At 42.3% G+C, this 20,176-nt stretch overlaps 1 protein-coding gene across 1 annotated transcript in view; it reads left to right on the forward strand.

Moving 5' to 3' along the window:
* The window catches only part of phf21ab (PHD finger protein 21Ab), a 78,805-nt gene that overhangs the window by 37,072 nt on the left and 21,557 nt on the right, over positions 1-20,176 (forward strand). The window contains exons 10-13 of the mRNA XM_084169240.1: positions 3,320-3,640; positions 3,764-3,862; positions 19,816-19,867; positions 19,978-20,057. Coding sequence (XP_084025366.1) covers positions 3,320-3,640; positions 3,764-3,862; positions 19,816-19,867; positions 19,978-20,057 — 552 coding nt within the window. The remainder of the gene's footprint in view (positions 1-3,319; positions 3,641-3,763; positions 3,863-19,815; positions 19,868-19,977; positions 20,058-20,176) is intronic.

Genomic DNA, 20,176 nt, shown 5'->3' on the forward strand with positions numbered 1-20,176 from the left:
TATGCTAATTTACCTATAGACTGATAAGCATGACGGTCAAATGTATTGACATTGACTGGTTTTTCCATCAATTAATAAAAAGCATTATTTTGCATCGGGATTTTGTATTTTCTTTTGGTTATTTTGCCAGCTTACACAAACCCTGGTGCAGGTGCAAATTTTGGTAAAAGAATGACGATTTGTTCTGTTTGTGCCATCATTCTGTTACCAAACTTCGTGTCTGCACTGTTCTTCAAATAAATGTGTTTTGTAAAATTTTCTGTGGAAATTATTAAAAGTAGTCATTGTGCATAGAGTTGTATGGTTTGTTTAAAACCCTTTAGAACCCATAGCGGCCGTCAACGGTCTTTCTTTAAATGACTATAGTGGCTGCGAACTGTCTTGTTTTTCTAACAATAATGTCTGTGTCAATATCGCAAAATGTACTTGCTAACAACCTGTTATTGTATTCGCGTGGCTGTTGTCCAGAAATGGGGTATGCTGTCATAAAAAAATCACTTAATTACTCAAAATGATGGCGCAGAGCGGCCACGACTTTTCATTGTGGAAGAGGCTGTATCTATGTTGGTTGGTGATACGGATTCGGACACGTCCTTGCACTTTGAAAGCGATGATGTTTAGGTGAGTGAAATAAGTAAACAGCAGATATGTTTGGTGTTGTTGATGTTTGATGCTGTGGAATTTGGGGAATAGCGCTCAGATTAGCAAATCCTGTCATGATGAGCACATCAGCAGTGGAGCAGGAACTCGAATGATTGCTCTCTGTCTCATGGAAATTGTTGAGTTGCAAAAAGTCGCGGTGTTTAGCTGTATATAGTCAGCTAACTAGTTGGTGGTTTTGTCTTGTTTCTACCGATTTAATTCATATGGAAACGGCCGAAGCTGCTTGCTAGTTTGTCAGACAAGTAAAGTTGTGTGTGGCGGTAAATTTGGCCTGCGCTTGGGAAGCGTCAACCTCAGCAATCACTTTCATTAGCTAGCCATACAGACCACCAGCTAACTAGCCACCAAAATGGAGAATATAGTAATTTGTGTTTATCTGTTGGGCTTAGGTCATGGTTTATTATGTTTGCTAGGTGCAGATATTAATATGCTATACATTACCTCGTTTTCCTATTATTTGACAACTTAGCTGTCGTGTTAAGATGGATGCCCGCGCAGTTGAGCTCATGATATTGTGTTGCAGTGATATTTGTTTACATAGTCAGCTAACAACTTGCTTGTTTTGTCCTGTTTCTACTGACACAATTCATTTGATAAATGTCCCAGCTTCGTAAATAACCAGCTAGCTAACATTGGCAAACTCTATAGTTAGTCTGTCAGGCAAGAAAACGAGAGTTGGAGGCAACATTGTGCTTCGCTCACAATGCTGTCACTTGATCATCTCACTCCCTCCCTACAAAGACAAACATCTAACAATGCCCCCATCGAAATAGATAAGGTAGTATTCTAAACCTGTTTGGCTAAATTGCACAGTGTCATCTTTAATCTTTTTCTTTCAACATCCTAAATAAATAAACAATAGTTGATGAGAGTGGAGGGAGAGGAACATGGAGAGGAGGAACTGGAGGGAGAGGAGGAGGAAGCAGAGGGAGCGGAAGAGGGAGAGCACACCCGAGAGGGGAGCCTTCGTTTCCATGGAGTGCGTCTGCCCCAAGTCCCACCATTCACCCTTGTACCACACAGCCTGGGCCTGAAGTGACGGTGACAGGGTTTTGGAGTTGCTTTTAAAAGTGGTCTTTTTTTATTTTTAATCTGGTGTTTAACATCAACCTGTCCGCCACCACATACAATTCACTGAATTGTTGTCAAAGTAGGCTACTATTTCAAAACATTTTCATGCCTAGTCTGTACTAAATCTTATTGAGAGAGGTAAACTACATTTTGAAATAGTCTCTGAATAGTTGTTTGCATTTTAACATTGTTACAGAAGTGAGAATCTTTGTCAATACAATAGCCTACTTTGTGTGGATGCATTTAGATTTTTTTTGTGTGGCATATCAAGAAGCTGATTGAACAGCATGATCATTAGACAGGTGCAGCTTGTGCTGGGGACAATAAAAGGTCACTCTAAAATGTGCAGTTTTGTCACACAACACAATGCCACAGATACCGTGACGAGATCCTGAGGCCCATAGTCGTGCCATTCATCCGTCACCATCACCTCATGTTTCAACATTATAATGTATGGTCCCATGTCGCAAGGATCTGTACACAATTACTGGAAGCTGAAAATGTCCCAGTTCTTCCATGGCCTGCATACTCACCAGACATGTCACCCATTGAGCATGTTTGGGATGCTCTGGATCGACATGTACGACAGCGTGTTCCAGTTCCTGCCAATATCCAGCAACTTCGCACAGCCATTGAAGAGGATTGGGACAACATTCCACAGGCCACAATCAACAGCCCAGTCCTGTGAAATCCATAGATTAGGGCCTAATGAATTCATTTCAATTGACTGATTTCCTTATATGAACTAACTCAGTAAAATCTTTGAAATTGTTGCATGTTGCGTTTTTATATTTTTGTTTAGTGTAAGTTAACATGTAATTGTCATTTGTTCTTTGTTTTTGAGCTATGTCTGTTTTTGAAATGTGAGAATTTGCTTTATCTTAAATTCTCAATCTACAGAAGCATTCTAGAATTTTATTGGGGTCTATAGGGTTACATTTGCAATTATAGATTTTTGTTTGACATTTTGAAGTGAAAAATCTGAGTCTCTGTATCACTCGTTTACCATGGAATTGCCCATAACCTATTTTTAAACCTGGGTAATGTAATGCCACTGGGAGCTCAGCATCCCTCAACAGTGGGCTCATTCTTAGTCACGCTTTAGGCATTCCGGTCCAGCATGACTCACATAAAGTCCATCCAACCAGGGGGTTAAACTAAAACGTGGTGGGCTATGGTGTATTGAACTCCTAGGAAATAACAAGGCGGCTCTACTCTAACAAGCCATGTCGACTCCTGCAAAACATTTATGCTTGTATGGATTAGGAACACCAGCAAAGCCAAAAGGAACATCAGCAAAACCACCAAGGTCACCAGTATTTTTGCTGGTTTTGCTTGTGTTCCTTTTAAAAATGAATGACTGCTCACATCTGTGGTGTCACTTTTACTTACTTACCTAAGTGTTCATAGTTAACTGGCGACTGTAGTATGCCTCCATCTACAGTCAGTGATATCTCAGAGCACCACATTGGCATGACCTTTTCCTGGTTAGTCCCTTTTACACACGTTTATGAAGACCCCTAAGCTCCAATATGACACTTAATTCCTTATCGACTAATCTTTGACCCCTATCCTCCCGACTCAGGTCCGGCCGAAGCCCGCCACGCCCAACAACAACGTGCCAATCGCCCCGGCACCCCCTCCGCCCATGATGGCGGCGCCCCAGCTGCTACAGCGGGGCCCGGTGATGCTGACCACCAAGCTGAGCTCCTCTTTGCTGCCCTCCAGTGCCGGGCCCATCCACCAGGTGCGCATTGTCAACGGCCAGGCATGCGGTTCCACTGGCGCCAAAAGCGGCCAGCACACAGGCACGGTGACAGGCATCGTTATCACGGCCCCGGCATCGGCGCGCCTCGCCACCCCCAAGCAGAAACTGCAGATCAGCAGCCTCGCCTCAGACACCAAGGTCAGTACCACAGATTGGGGATGGGGAAAGCGACTTTCAGAATTGAAGTCATTCTACACTTATAACTGTTACTTTGGTGGTTCGTGATTTGAGAGCTTTGTTTTCCCTCTCACTTGTTTCCAGGCTGTTAAAGCTCACAGGGGATTGGAGCAGAAAATGATGGCGAGCAGCACCCCTCCTCTGTCCCCAGCACCCAGGACGAAGAGAGAGGACAATCCTCAGGTACACTGGAGTTAGCGTTTATGCTTCATTGTAAACTTGGGGTCAAACCTGTATAACAAATACTTTTTGTGAATATCAGCCTACTGATAGAACCTCAGTTGTACACAATCCTTCACAGATAACATTCTGTAATGAGGCAGGCTCTGCCAAAGATACAGTATAAACATATCAAGTAATTTATAGATACAGTGCCTTCAGAAAGTATTCACACCGCTTGACTTTTTCCACATTTTGTTGTTACAAAGTGGGATTCAAATGGATTTGTCATTTTTTTGTCAACGATCTACACAAAATACTCTGTCAAAGTGGAAGAAAGATTATAACATTTTCAAAAAATATATAAAAAATTAAACACCATCTTGATAAGTATTCTTTGAGTCAATGTATGTTAGAATCACCTTTGACAGTGATTACAGTTGTGAGTCTTTCTGGGTAAGTCTAAGAGCTTTGCACACCTAGATTGTACAATATTCTTCGAGCTCTGTCAAGTTGGTTGTTGATCATTGCTATACAGCCATTTTCAAGTCTTGCCATAGATTTTTCAACCCGATTTCAGTCAAAACTGAAACTAGGCCACTCAGGAACATTCAATGTTGTCTTTGTAAGCAACTCCAGTGTATATTTGGCCTTGTGTTTTAGGTTATTGTCCTGGTCAAAGGTGAATCTTTCTCCCAGTGTCTGTTGGAAAGCAGACTGAACCAGGTTTTCCTCTAGGATTTTGCTTTGCTTAGCTCTATCCTGTTTCTTTTTATCATAAAAAAAAACTCCCTATTCATTTTTGATGACAAGCATACCCATAACATGATGCAGCCACCACCATGCTTGAAAATATGAGAAATGGTGCTCAGTGATGTTGTGTTCGATTTACCCCAAACATAACGCTTTGAATACAGGACATAAAGATAATTTCTTTGCCACATTTGAATCCGTTTTACTTTAGTACCTTATTGCAAACAGGATGCATGTTTTGGAATATTTTTTATTCTGTACAGGCTTCCTTATCACTCTGTCAGTTAGGTTAGTATTGTGGAGTAACTACAATGTTGTTGACCCATCCTCAATTTTCTCCTGTCACAGCCATTCATCTTTGTAACTGTTTTAAAGCCACCATTGGCCTCATGGTGAAATCCCTGAGCGATTTCCTTCCTATCCGGCAATGGAGTTAGGAAGGACGCCTGTATCTTTGTAGTGACAGGGTGTATTGATACACCCAGTCACTATCCAAGTGGAATTAATAACTTCAATATGCTGAAAGGGATAGGCCTATTCAATTTTTACCAATAGGTGCCCTTCTTTGCGAGGCAATCTGTATTTGAAGTTCACTGCTCAATTGAGGAACCTTACAAATAATTGTACACTATAGATACAAAAGTATGTGGACACCCCTTTAAATTAGTGGATTCCGCTATTTCAGCCACACCCGTTGCTGAAAGGTGTATAAATTCGAGCACACAGCCATGCAATCTCCATAGACAGACATTGGCATTATAATGGCCTTACTGAAGAGCTCAGTGACTTTCAACATGGCACCGTCATAGGGTGCCCCCTTTCCAACAAGTCAGTTTGTCAAATTTCTGCGCTGCTAGAGCTGCCCCGGTCAACTGTAAGTGCTGTTATTGTGAAGTGGAAATGTCTAGGAGCAACAACGGCTCAGCCGCGAAGTGGTAGGCCACACAAGCTCACAGAACAGGACCGCCGAGTGGTGAAGCACGTAGCGTGTAAAAATAGTATGTCCTCGGTTGCAACACTCACTACCGAGTTCCAAACTGCCTCTGGAAGCAACGTCAGCACAATAACTGTTCATCGGGAGCTTCATGAAATGGGTTTCAATGGCTGAGCAGCCACACACAATCCTATGATCAACATGTGCAATGCCAAGCATCGGCTGGAGTAGTGTAAAGCTCGCCGCCATTGGAGTGATGAATCACGCTTCATCTGGCAGTCCAACGGACAAATCTGGGTTTGGTGGATGCTAGGAGAACGTTACCTGCCAGAATGCGTAGTGCCTACTGTAAAGTTTGGTGGAGGAGGAATAATGGTCTGGGGCTGTTTTTCATGGTTTGTGCTAGGCCCCTTAGTTCCAGTGAAGGGAAATCTTAACGCTACAGCATACATTGACATTCTAGACGATTCTGTGCTTCCAACATTGTGGCAACAGTTTGGTTCAGCATGACAATGCCCCCCTGCACAAGGCGAGGTCCATACAGAAATGGTTTGTCGATCGGTTTGGAAGAACTTGAGCCCTGACCTCAACCTCATCGAACACCTTTGGGATGAATTGGAACGCCAACTGCGAGCAAGGCCTAATCGCCCAACATCAGTGACTGACCTCACTAATACTCTGTTGGCTGAATGGAAGCAAGTCTCCACAGCAATGTTCCATCATCTAGTGGAATGCCATCCTAGAAGAGTGGAGGCTGTTATAGCAGAAAAGGGGGGACCAACTCCATATTAATGCCCATCATTTTGGAATGAGATGTTTGACGAGCAGGTGTCCACATACTTTTATTAATGTAGTGTATTTTTGGGGTACAGAGTTGAGGTAGTTATTCAAAAACATGTTAAACACTTACATACAGTGCCTCCGGAAAGTATTCAGACCCCTTGACTTTTTCCACATTTTGTTACATTACAGCCTTATTCTAAAATTGATTAAATAAATACAAATCCTCGACAATCTACACACAATACCGCATAATGACGAAGCGAAAACAATAGGTTTTTAGAAATGTTGGCAAATGTATTACAAAGAAAAAAACATACCTTTTTTACATAAGTATTCAGACCCTTTGCTATGAGACTCAAAATTGAGCTCAGGGTGTGCATCCTATTTCCATTGAGCATCCTTGAGATGTTTCTACAACTCTATTGGAGTCCACCTGTGGTGAATTCAATAGATTGGACATGATTTGGAAAGGGACACACCTGTCTATATATGGTCCCACAGTTGACAGTGCATGTCAGAGCAAAAACCAAGCCATGAGGTCAATTGAATTGTCCTTAGAGCTCCGAGACAGGATTGTGTCAGCACAGATCTGGGGAAGGGTACAAAAACATTTCTGCAGCACTGAAGGTCAAGAAGAACACAGTGGCCTCCATCATTCTTAAATGGATGAAGTTTGGAACCACCAAGACTCTTCCTAGAGCTGGCTGCTCGGCAAAACTGAGTAATCGGGGGAGAAAGGCTTTGGTCATGGAGGTGACCAAGAACCCGATGGTCACTGACAGAGATCCAGAGTTCCTCTGTGGAGATAGAGGTTTTCCACAAGGCACCTAAAGGACTCTCAGACCATGAGAAACAAGATTCTCTGGTCTGATGAAACCAAGATTGAACAATTTGGCCTGAATGACAAGCGTCACATCTGGAGGAAACCTGGCACCATCCCTACAGTGAAGCATGGTGGTGGCAGCATCATGCTGTGGGGATGTTTTTCAGCGGCAGGGACTGGGAGACTAGTCGGGATCGAGGGAAAGATGAACGGAGAAAAGTACAGAGAGAACCTTGATGAAAACCTGTCTCCAGAGCGCTCAGGACCTTAGACTGGGGCGAAGGTTCACCTTCCAACAGGACAACGACCCTAAGCACACAGCCAAGACAACGCAGGATTGGCTTCGGGACAAGTCTCAGAATGTCCTTGAGTGGCCCAGCCAGAGCCCGGACTTGAACCCGATCTAACATCTCTGGAGAGACCTGAAAATAGCTGTGCAGCGATGCTCCCCATCCAACCTGACAGAGCTTGAGAGGGTCTGCGTAGAAGAATGGGAGAAACTCCCCAAATACAGGTGTGCCAAGCTTGTAGCATCATACCCCCAAATACTTGATGTTTTAATCGCTGCTAAAGATGCTTCAACAAAGTACTGAGTAAAGGGTCTGAATACTTGTGCAAATGTATATAAAAAAAACTGAAATATGACATTTACATATGTCTAAACCTGTTTTTGCTTGATCATTATGTGGTATTGTGTGTAGGTTGATGAGGGGGAAAAAACAATTTAATCAATTTTAGAATAACGCTATAACATAATTTGGAAAAAGTCAAGGGGTCTGAATACTTTCCGAATGCACTGTAGGTCTGATATCCTATTGGATAGGTTAACTTTACAGTAATTATATTGATCAACAACTTAGATTTTGAATCCAAACAACTCGGATGTTATAAAAGGGTCATAGATTCATTGTCTCTCTCTCTTGTGTTCCTGACTTGCTGCGGTGAGATTCTCTTTCCAAAGCAAGTGAAATAGATAAGAAACAAAGGTAAAATAAACAAAATGAAGAGTAACCATTACTCACAAAAGTTTCAAAGGAATAGAGACATTTCAAATGTCATATTATGTCTAATGTACAGTGTTATAATGAAGTGCAAATAGTTCAAATAGTTGTGGTCCTCTGTAGCTCAGCTGGTAGAGCATGGTGCTTAGTGGGTTCGATCCCCGGGATCAACCATACACAAAAAAAATGTATGCACGCATGACTGTAAGTCGCTTTGGATAAACGCGTCTGCTAAATGGCATATTAAGTACAATAGGGAAAATAAATAAACATAAATATGGGTTGTATTTACAATGATGTTTGTTCTTCACTGGTTGCCCTTTTTCTTGTGGCAACAGGTCACAAATATTGCTGCGTTATTGGCACACTGTGGTACTTCACCCAATAGCTATGGGAGTTTATCAAAATAGGATTTGTTTTCGAATTCTCTGTGGAAAATATTTGTCTTTTAATATGGTCATACATTTGGCACCAGATCATCAGCAAACAGAGATTTCAAATCAGATTTTATTTGTCGTATGCGCCGTGAAATGCTTACTTACAAGCCCTTAACCAACAATGCAGTTCAAGAAATCTAGTTAAGAAAATATTTACTAAATAAAATATAGTAACACAACAAAATAACAATAACGAGGCTATATATAGGAGGCACCGGTACCGAGTCAATGTGCAGGGGTACAGGATAGTCGAGGTAATTTTGTACATGTAGGTTTGGGTAGAGTGACTGTGCATAGATAATAAACAGTGAGTAGCAGCAGTGTAAAAAACAAAGGGAGGGGGTCAATGTAAATAGTCCGGGTGGCCATTTGATTAATTGTTCAGCAGTCTTATGGCTTGGGGGTAGAAGCTGTTAAGGAGCCTTTTGGTCCTAGACTTAGTGCTCCGGTACCGCTTGCCATGCGGTAGCAGAGAGAACAGTCTATGACTTGGGTGACTGGAGTAATTGACAATTTTTTGGGCCTTCCTCTGACACCGCCTAGTATACAGGTCCTAGATGTCAGGAAGCTTGGCCCCAGTGATGTACTGGGCCGTATGCACTACCCTCTGTTGCGCCTTACGGTCAGATGCCGAGCAGTTGCCATACCAGGCGGTGATGCAACCGGTCAGGATGCTCTCGATAGTGCAGCTGTAGAACTTTTTGAGGATCTGAGGACCCATGCCAAATCTTTTCAGTCTCCTGAGGGGGAAAAGGTGTTGTCGTGCCCTCTTCATGACTGTCTTGGTGTGTTTGGACCATGATAGTTCATTGGTGATGTGGACACCAAGGAACTTGAAACTCTCGACCCGCTGCACTACAGCCCCGTCGATGTTGATGGGGGCCTGTTCGTCCCGCCTTTTCCTGTAGTCCACGATCAGCTCCTTTGTCTTGCTCACATTAACTTCTGAAATTTGACTTCAGATTCTAGTAGGGTGAGGCCGGGTGCTGCAGACTGGTCTGGTGCCCTCACCAATTCGTTGATATACAGTATATGTTGAAGAGGGTGGGGCTCAAACTGCATCCCTGTCTCACCCCACGGCCCTGTGGACAGAAATGTGGGGGGTTTTGCCAATTTGAACTGCACACTTGTTTGTGTACATGGATTTTATAATGTCGTATGTTTTTCCCCAACACCGCTTTCCATCAATTTGTATAGCAGACCCACATGCCAAATTGAGTCAAAAGCTTTTTTTGAAATCAACAAAGCACGAGAAGACTTTGCCTTTGTTTTGGTTTGTTTGTTTGTTTGTCAATTAGGGTGTGCAGGGTGAATACGTGGTCTGTCGTACGGTAATTTGGTAAAAAGCCAATTTTGACTTTTGCTCATTACATTGTTTTTACTGAGGAAACGTACGAGTCTGCTGTTAATACAGAGGATTTTCCCAAGGTTGCTGTTGATGCATATCCCACGGTAGATATTGGGGTCAAATCTGTCTACACTTTTGTGGAATGGGCTGATCAATTCTTGGATCCAAATATTGGGAAAGATGCCAGAGCTGAGGATGATGTTAAAGAGTTTAAGTATAGCCAATTGGAATTTGTGGTCTGTGTATTTTATCATTTCATTTAAGATACTATCAACACCACTTGCCTTTTTAGGTTGGAGGGTTTGTATTTTGTCCTGTACCAACAAACGGGTGTGATCATTATACAGTGGTCCCTACAGCGTACGATCAAACCCATGATTAGAACGCTTATTTAGAACGTCCAGTTTCGATTGACGCAACAGTCAGCATATGAGCTAGCCACACTGTTTTTTCACAGAAACATTTTGCACTAACAGTCCTTACAAAGTTATGTCCTGAATGTGACCAGTTTATTTTTGGATGCAATGTTCAGACATTCACAGAAATAGCGACAGCATACACAATCATCCAAACCAGAAAATGTAGGCTACATTAGTCCTAGTGCTAACTGAGGAAAAATTGACGTAACACAAGCGGTCATATTTAGATAACTCTCGGCTGTCAGAAACCACAATATGAATTAGCTAATAGCAATTACTATTTATACTTCATCACATCACGGGTGAGCTTACCATTGATCTAAATAATTGCTTGTGCGCGCCGCCATTTTTTTTCTTTTTTTTTTCGTGTCAACCAAAGATAAGAGGAGACGATGAGTTTGGTCTGTTTGCAGAATGCATGTTGAAGGGGGTGTGTCGTCTACGATCATTCACCTCCCTTCATTCACTTCCGGAAGTTTACCCTTCACTGCATTATAACATCTTTGGTCTGACAGATGTTTACGTGACAACCAGAATACATTGTATAATGTCAACAAACATAGCTGGCAAATAGCTTAGCATTAGCTCATTATAATCAGTAGAACCTTCAAAAAAAAGTATTTTGCACACGTCATAGGTGTCCATTACAATCTATGCAATAATCTGAATGCATTATTTGTCACCAGTACTTGAAAACGTGAATAAAACTGTAAATACATTATGCTCCATACATACATACAGTGGGGAGAACAAGTATGCAAATTAATTACTTAAAAATCATACAATGTGATTTTCTGGATTTTTGTTTTAGATTCCGTCTCTCACAGTTGAAGTGTACCTATGATAAAAATTACAGACCTCTATATGCTTTGTAAGTAGGAAAACCTGCAAAATCGGCAGTGTATCAAATACTTGTTCTCCCCACTGTACATACATACATACATACATACATACAGTGAGGGAAAAAAGTATTTGATCCCCTGCTGATTTTGTACATTTGCCCACTGACAAAGACATGATCAGTCTATAATTTTAATGGTAGTTTTATTTGAACAGTGAGAGACAGAATAACAACAACAAAATCCAGAAAAACGCATGTCAAAAATGTTATACATTGATTTGTAGCTCAGCTGGTAGAGCACGGCGCTTGTAACGCCAAGGTAGTGGGTTCGATCCCCGGGACCACACGTACACAAAAATAAAAAAATAAAATGTATGCACGCATGACTGTAAGTCGCTTTGGATAAAAGCGTCTGCTAAATGGCTTATTATTATTATTATTATTATTATTATTTGCATTTTAATGAGGGAAATAAGTATTTGCCCCCTCTGCAAAACATGACTTAGTACATGGTGGCAAAACCCTTGTTGCCAATCACAGAGGTCAGACGTTTCTTGTAGTTGGCACCAGGTTTGCACACATTTCAGGAGGGATTTTGTCCCACTCCTCTTTGCAGATCTTCTCCAAGTCATTAAGGTTTTGAGGCTGACGTTTGGCAACTCGAACCTTCAGCTCCCTCCACAGATTTTCTATGGGATTAAGGTCTGGAGACTGGCTAGGCCACTCCAAGACCTTAATGTGCTTCTTCTTGAGCCACTCCTTTGTTGCCTAGGCCGTGTGTTTTGGGTCATTGTCATGCTGGAATACCCATCCACGACCCATTTTCAATGCCCTGGCTGAGGGAAGGATGTTCTCACCCAAGATTTGACGGTACATGGCCCAGTCCATCGTCCTTTTGATGCGGTGAAGTTGTCCTGTCCCCTTAGCAGAAAAACACCCCCAAAGCATAATGTTTCCACCTCCATGTTTGATGGTGGGGATGGTGTTCTTGGGGTCATAGGCAGCATTCCTCCTCCTCCAAACACGGCGAGTTGAGTTGATGCCAAAGAGCTTGATTTTGGTCTCATCTGACCACAACACTTTCACCCAGTTCTCCTCTGAATCATTCAGATATTCATTGGCAAACTTCAGACGGGCCTATATATGTGCTTTCTTGAGCATGGGGACCTTGCGGGCGCTGCAGGATTTCAGTCCTTCACGGCGTAGTGTGTTACCAATTGTTTTATTGGTGACTATGGTCCCAGCTGCCTTGAGATCATTGACAAGATCCTCCCGTGTAGTTCTGGGCTGATTCCTCCCCGTTCTCATGATCATTGCAACTCCACGAGGTGAGATCTTGCATGGAGCCCCAGGCCGTGGGAGATTGACAGTTATTTTGTGTTTCTTCCATTTGTGAATAATCGCACCAACTGTTGTCACCTTCTCACCAAGCTGCTTGGCGATGGTCTTGTAGCCCATTCCAGCCTTGCGTAGGTCTACAATCTTGTCCCTGACATCCTTGGAGAGCTCTTTGGTCTTGGCCATGGAGGAGAGTTTGGAATCTGATTGATTGATTGCTTCTGTGGACAGGTGTCTTTTTTTATACAGGTAACAAGCTGAGATTAGGAGCACTCCCTTTAAGAGTGTGCTCCTAATCTCAGCTTGTTACCTGTGTAAAAGACACCTGGGAGCCAGAAATCTTTCTGATTGAGAGGGGGTCAAATACTTATTTCCCTCATTAAAATGCAAATCAATGTATAACATTTTTGACATTAGTTTTTCTGGATTTTGTTGTTGTTATTCTGTCTCTCACTGTTCAAATAAACCTACCATTAAAATTATAGACTGATCATGTCTTTGTCAGTGGGCAAACGTACAAAATCAGCAGGTGATCAAATACTTGTTTCCCTCACTGTACATACATGCATGCATACAAAAACGACAACACGATATACAGAAAATAAGGCACTTACTTTGATAGGAATGCACACATGTCCAAAGTTGTTATTTGTAAGGAAAACAACAAGGAAGGCAATGCGAGCACCAGCCAGACAATGTGCCAGTTCGTGCAAGACTGTTCAAATGTCTGCATACTTGATCTGCGGAAACATTGGTGAAGTGCTTGGGCTCTCCTTGAAGAGAGAAGTTTGTCCGGCTCAGTAAAGCCTCAAACATAAATTGTCCTCAACACTGAAATGGGCTACTTCTATGTGAATTAATGAGGAGGCGGAACAAACCTCAATTCAAATTGTTGTTAAAAAATAAAATTTGTCAGAAGATAATATGAAATTGACAAGTTGAAACAGCCTATAGATAATTAGCAGGCAGCGTGTGTTAACTGTTCTGTTGCGTAACAATCACATTTTGGAACAGTGAGTGCATTCTGACATCACAGGCATAAAACAACTCATGCTGGGGTGACCGTTAGATATTTGAAACTCACATGTGAAAAGGTTAATAGCTTATTCTAAGAGTTGTAATTCATCATGTATATGTTTTTGCAGTTTGTTCTTTGTTATAGAGCCAAAAAGATTGGAGAAGTGGTTTATCCATACATCTCCGTTTTGGATAGATAACTCTTCGTGTTATTGTTTAGTGTGTTCCAATTTTCCCAGAAGTGGTTTGATTCTATGGATTCTTTAATTACATTGAGCTGATTTCTGATGTGCTTTTCCTTTCACCGTAGTGCATTTCTGTATTGTTTTAGTGATTCACCATAGTGAAGGCGTAGGCTCAGGTTTTCTGGGTCTCTTTGTTTTTGGTTGGATACGTTTCTCAATTTCTTTCTTAGGTTTTTGCATTCTTCATTAAACCATTTGTCATTGTTTTACATTTTGTTAGGTTGTCTGCTTGACATTTTTTGATTTGATAGGGAAGCTGAAAGGTCAGATATACTTTTTAGGCTTTTTACTGCCAAGTTTACGCCTTCACTATTACAGTGAAATGTTTTGTCCAGAAAGTTGTCTAAAAGGGATTGAATTTGTTGTTGCCTAATAGTTTTTTGGTAGGTTTCTAAACTACTTTCCTTCCATCTATAGCATTTCTTCATATTGTGCAGTTCCTTTGGCTTTGAGTATTGCTCTGTTCAAGTAGACTGTGATTTTGCTGTGATCTGATAGGAGGGGTATCAGTGGGCTGACTGTGAACGCTCTGAGAGAGTCTGGGTTGAGGGCGGTGATTAAGTAGTCTACAGTACTACTGCCAAGAGATGAGCTATAGGTGTACCTACCATAGGAGTCTCCTCGAAGTCTACCATTGACTATGTACAGACCCAGCGTGCGACAGAGCTGCAGGAGTTGTGACCCGTTTTGTTGGTTGTTTTGTCATAGTCCTGTCTAGGGGGACATATTTGGGAGGGAATACTGTCACCTCCAGGTAGGTGTTTGTCCCCCTGTGTGCAGAGAGTGTCAGGTTCTTGTCCTGTTTTGGCATTTCTGTTGCCGCAGACTAGTACTTGTCCCTGGGCTTGGATGGAGAAGCTGTCATCGTTAAAGCATGGGGATTCTATTTGGGGGATATACACTACCGGTCATAAGTTTTAGAACACCTACTCATTCGAGTTTTTCTTTATTTTTACTATTTTCTACATTGTAGAATAATAGTGAAGACATGAAAATAATGAAATAACAGATATTGAATCATGTAGTAACCATTTTTTTTTTTTACAAATCAAAATATACAAATAGCCACCCTTTGCCTTGATGACCGCTTTACACACTCTTGGCATTCTCTCAACCAGCTTCACCTGGAATGCTTTTTCAAAAGTCTTGAAGGAGTTCCCACATATGCTGAGCAGTTGTTGGCTGCCTTTCCTTCACTCTGCGGTCTGACACATCCCAAACATCTCAATTTGGTTGAGGTCGGGGGATTGTGGAGGCCAGGTCATCTGATGCAGCACTCCATCACTCTCTTTCTTGGTAAAATAGCTCTTACACAGCCTGGAGGTGTATTGGGTCATTGTCCTGTTGAAAAACAAATGATAGTCCCACTAAGCCCAAACCAGATGGGATGGCGTATCGCTGCAGAATGCTGTGGTAGCCATGCTGGTTAAGTGTGCCTTGAATTCTAAATAAATCACAGACAGTGTCACCAGCAAAGCACCCCCACACCATAACACCACCTCCTCCATGCTTTACGGTGGGAAATACACATGCGGAGATCATCCGTTCATCCACACCGCGTCTCACAAAGACATGGCGGTTGGAACCAAAAATCTCAAATTTGGACTCCAGACCAAAGGACACATTTCCACCGGTCTAATGTCCATTGCTCATGTTTCTTGGCCCAAGCAAGTCTCTTATTCTTATTGGTGTCCTTTTAGTAGTGGTTTCTTTGCATCAATTCGACAATGAAGACCTGATTCACACAGTCTCCTCTGAAAAGTGTATGTTGAGATGTGTATGTTACTTGAACTCTGTGAAGCATTTATTTGGGCTGCAATTTCTGAGGCTGGTAACTAATTAACTTATCCTCTGTAACTCTGGGTCTTCCATTCCTGTGGCGGTCCTCATGAGAACCAGTTTCATCATAGCGCTTGATGGTTTTTGCGACAGCATTTAAACTTGAAAAGTTCTTGAAATTTTCCGGATTGACTGACCTTCATGTGTTAAAGTAATGATGGACTGTCGTTTCTCTTTGCTTATTTGAGCTGTTCTTGGACTTTTACCAAATAAGGCTATCTTCTGTTTACCCCCACCCCCCCCCCCCCCCCCCCACCTTGTCACAACACAACTGATTGGCTCAAACACATTACGAAGGCACACCTGTTAATTGAAATGCATTCCAGGGGACTACCTCATGAAGCTGGTTGAGAGAATGCCAAGAGTGTGCAAAGCTGTCATCAAGGCAAAGCGTGGCTACTTTGAAGAATCTCAAATATAAAATATATTGTGATTTGTTTAATGCTTTTCTGGTTACTACATGATTCCATATGTGTTATTTCATAGTTTTGATGTTTTCACTATTATTATACATTGTAGAAAATAGTCAAAATAAAGAAAAACCCTTGAATGAGTAGGTGTTGTAAAACTTTTGACCGGTAATGTAGGTAGCACACATGAGGACATTTTTCTCTGTTGAGATAATTTCCTTATTCATTTCTAGCCAGATGTAAAATATTCCTGTTTGGACTAATTTAATAGAGTGGGTTATGTCTGATCTATAACAAATTAGTGCACCTCCTGAGTCTCTTCCCTGTTTCACACTTGGTAGTTTGGTGGCTAGGACTACCAGCTCTCTGTGACCTAGAGGGCAACCCGTGGGTCCGTCTCCTCTATACCATGTTTCTTGTAGGATGGGATGACAATGTCTGGGTTCCTGCTCTTCCTGCAGATGACCTTCAGATGACCTCAGACCTTGTATATTCTAGGATGAGGTAGTAAAATCTTTGTGTTCCATAGTGTCTAGTGTTGTTTTCATGTGGATTAGGCTCAGACCATTACAGCAGGTGTGAGCAGAGCATGTTGAGCATCTGATACATGCCTCTTAGGTCGCAGGATGGGGCTTGGGCAGGTGTATAATGAGGGTTGGACCTGTTTCTCTGCTCACGGCCTGGGCATATGTGTGACTGTCATGTTGAGGTCCTTGCTGCAAAGGCTGTGGACCTGGTCGCAAAGGCTGTTCAAGTCCAGGGTGGAGTGGTGGGCCAGGTAGACATTAGGTTTAGAGGCACAGTCCTGGGAAATGCTTGCATTCACTCGCTGTATGCCGTCAGGGTGGAGATGACCCCTGGGAAAAGTGGAAGAAGCTTTTTCAATCACTCCCTCGAGTGCTGTGGCCACCCTTTCATGCTGGGCCCTCAGGTCGTTTGTGCCCATGTGAATTATGATTTGGCTGGGGGACCCTAGTCTGTCCTCTGACAACAGCTCCAGGGCATGCCTAGTGTTTGGGCACCAGAGTTTAGCCACTTTGTGTTTGGGAAAAAGTTTATTCTCTTGAATGTATTTGCCATTTGAGTCAATAATGAGCACAATCTCTGGCTTTTGTGTGTCCTCAATGGATATGTGGGGTTGTCTGTCCCATTGTGGTGTTGAGGTTGTGGTCCGCGTCTGTGGTGGGCTGTTCTGCTGGCTACTCTCGCTCTCTCTGACCATGCTTGGAATAATGCTTTGTAACTTAAGCTTTGTATGTGAATCCATTCATTTTACATAGTAATTAAATACACTATAGTGTTCTTACATGTTGCTATTTATCTTTATGGAGTCAGATCAACATTTTAATGGGCTAATTGCATAGTCTCATTATGAGTCACATGTGAGGTGTGTATATAATAATAATAAAATATTACACACTACAATTTCACTTTGACATTATGGGGTATTGTATGTAGGCCAGGGACCAAAAATCTAAATATAATCAATTTAAAATTCAGGCTGTACCACAACAAATGCCACTGTGTATATATACAGAACAAAAATATAAACGCAACAGGTAAAGTGTTGGTCCCATGTTTCATAAGCTGAAATAAAAAATCGCAGAAAATGCACAAAAAGCTTATTTCTCTAAGAATTTGGGGCACCAATTTCTTTACATCCCTGTTAGTGAATCTCTGTTAGTGAGCTTTTCTCCTTTGCCAAGATAATGCAGTTGTGGCATATCAAGAAGCTGATTAAACAGCATGATCATTACACAGGTGCACCTTGTGCTGGAGAAGAAAGGCAACTCTAAAATGTGCAGTTTTGTCACACAACACAATGCCACAAATGTCTCAAGTTTTGAGGGTGCGTGCAATTGGCATGCTGACTGCAGGTATGTCCACCAGAGCTGTTGCCAGATAATTGAATGTTAATTTCTCTACCATAAGCTGCCTCTAACATCATTTTAGAGAATTTGGCAGTACATCCAACCGGCCTCACAACCGCAGACGACATGTAACCACGCCAGCCCAGGACCTCCATATCCGGCTTCTTCACGTGCGGGATCGTCTGAGACCAGCCAACCGGGCAGCTGATGAAACTGGGTTTCCACAACCAAATAATTGTCAGAAACCGTCTCGGGGAAGCTCTTCTGCGTACTCGTCGTCCTCACCAGTGTCTTGACCTGACTGTAGGGATGGTGCCAGGTTTCCCCCAGACGTGACGCTTGGCATTCAGGCCAAAGAGTTCAATCTTTGTTTCATCAGACCAGAGAATCTTGTTTCTCATGGTCTGAGAGTCTTTAGGTGCCCTTTGGCAAACTCCAAGCGGGCTGTGTAGTGGAAATTCTAACCAATAAGGAGAGACTGTCATTTTCTTTATTTGATATCGATTTAATTATTGCAATAATGGAGCTGGTCAACGACCACCCATAGGTGGTTGCAGAGAGCCCGACAGTACAGGAAATGCTGAGGTCTTAAATAGTGGACCTAAAAATGCTTAGTCATGGCTGGTTCCACCCCTCCCCGGCAGATCAGGGCATCATAAGCTACCTTGTTTTCTTCTTGTGGCTATGTGTATCGGAGCGCACAAACAAGTGATAACATTAGTTCCATTACTCCTCTCTGTTCAAGCCAGCCTCTGTTCACCTCAAATCTCCACACAGCTGTGTCCTTGAAATATATGAGAAGAACAGGATAGACTGAGACACTGTGGTCACTGTGAGGCTCTTTCTCTTGTGCCATGTGACCAAGTTGAACAGAAGCCCAGATGGTTGGAACCAATAACAGGTCGTCGCACCATGTCCTTGACGTTATGCCCAGACCAGCTGCAGGGAGTGAACGTGGAAGAGAGGAACCATCCTTTCTCAGAAGCACAGCATTGGTAGAATAGAAATGGCTTACTTATTGTTAAGCATATAATTGTTAACTATTAATATTAAACAAATCAGGTAAATACGTAATTTTGTACCTTTTACTGAGGAGGAGCTTCCGTCTGGCAACTCTACCATAAATGCCTGATTTGGTGGAGTGCTGCAGAGATGGTTGTCCTTCTGGAAGGTTCTCCCATCTCCACAGAGGAACTCTGGAGCTCTGTCAGAGTGACCATCGAGTTCTTGGTCACCTCCCTGACCAAGGCCCTTCTCCCCCAATTGCTCAGTTTGGCCGGGAGGCCAGCTCTAGGAAGAGTATTGGTGTTTCCAAACTTCTTCAATTTAAGAATGATGGAGGCCACTGTATTCTTGGGGACCTTCAATGCTGCAGAAATGTTTTTGGGTACCCTTCTCCAGATCTGTGCTCGACACAATCCTGTCTCGGAGCTCTACGGACAATTCCTTCGACCTCATGGCTTGGTTTTTGCTCTGACATGCACTGTCAACTGTGGGACCTTTATATAGACAGGTGGACCTACCACAGGTGAATTTACCACAGGTGGACTCCAATCAAGTTGTAGAAACATCTCAAGGATGCTCAATGGAAACAGGATGTACCCGAGCTCAATTTCGAGTCTCATAATAAAGGGTCTGAATACTTTTGTAAATAAGTTATTTCAAATTAGCAAAATATTATATAAACCTGTTTTCACTTTGTCATTATGGGGTATTGTTTGTAGATTGAGGGGCAAAAATTTTTTTCATCAATTTTACAATAAGGCTGTAATGTAACAAAGTGTGGAAAAAGTCAAGGGGTCTGAATACTTTCCGAATGCACTGTTTGTATGTGTGTTGATGATTTTAGGAATTCTCCTCACACAGGGCACCATTTTTGTAGGGGGTTGTCCTAATACCCTTTCATTGTTTCCCCCAGAAACTTGCCTTCATGGTTGCCCTCGGACTTGTCACCCATGACCATTTGGAAGGTAAGTGCTGCCAGTTAGGCCTGAATTAAATTCCAGTTGCTACAATCTCCTGCGTTCCCTAGAAGTTCATACTGCAATGGCTGTATTGAAATACTGCTCTTTGTTTATAGAAATTCAAAGCAGGAGGCAGGAGCGTAAGCGAAGAACAACGGCGAACCCGGTGTACAGTGGAGCTGTGTTTGAGCCCGAGGTATGTCTGTTCTTCTACTTACCTTTTTTTTTTTATATATAGTGTAACCACACATTACTACAACAACTGTTACACAATCCGTGTTGGGCGGATTACTTGAAAAATGTAATCCGTTACCG

The sequence above is a fragment of the Coregonus lavaretus genome, assembly GCF_964263955.1.
Source record: "Coregonus lavaretus genome assembly, chromosome: 9".
NCBI classification, from domain to species: domain Eukaryota; kingdom Metazoa; phylum Chordata; class Actinopteri; order Salmoniformes; family Salmonidae; genus Coregonus; species Coregonus lavaretus.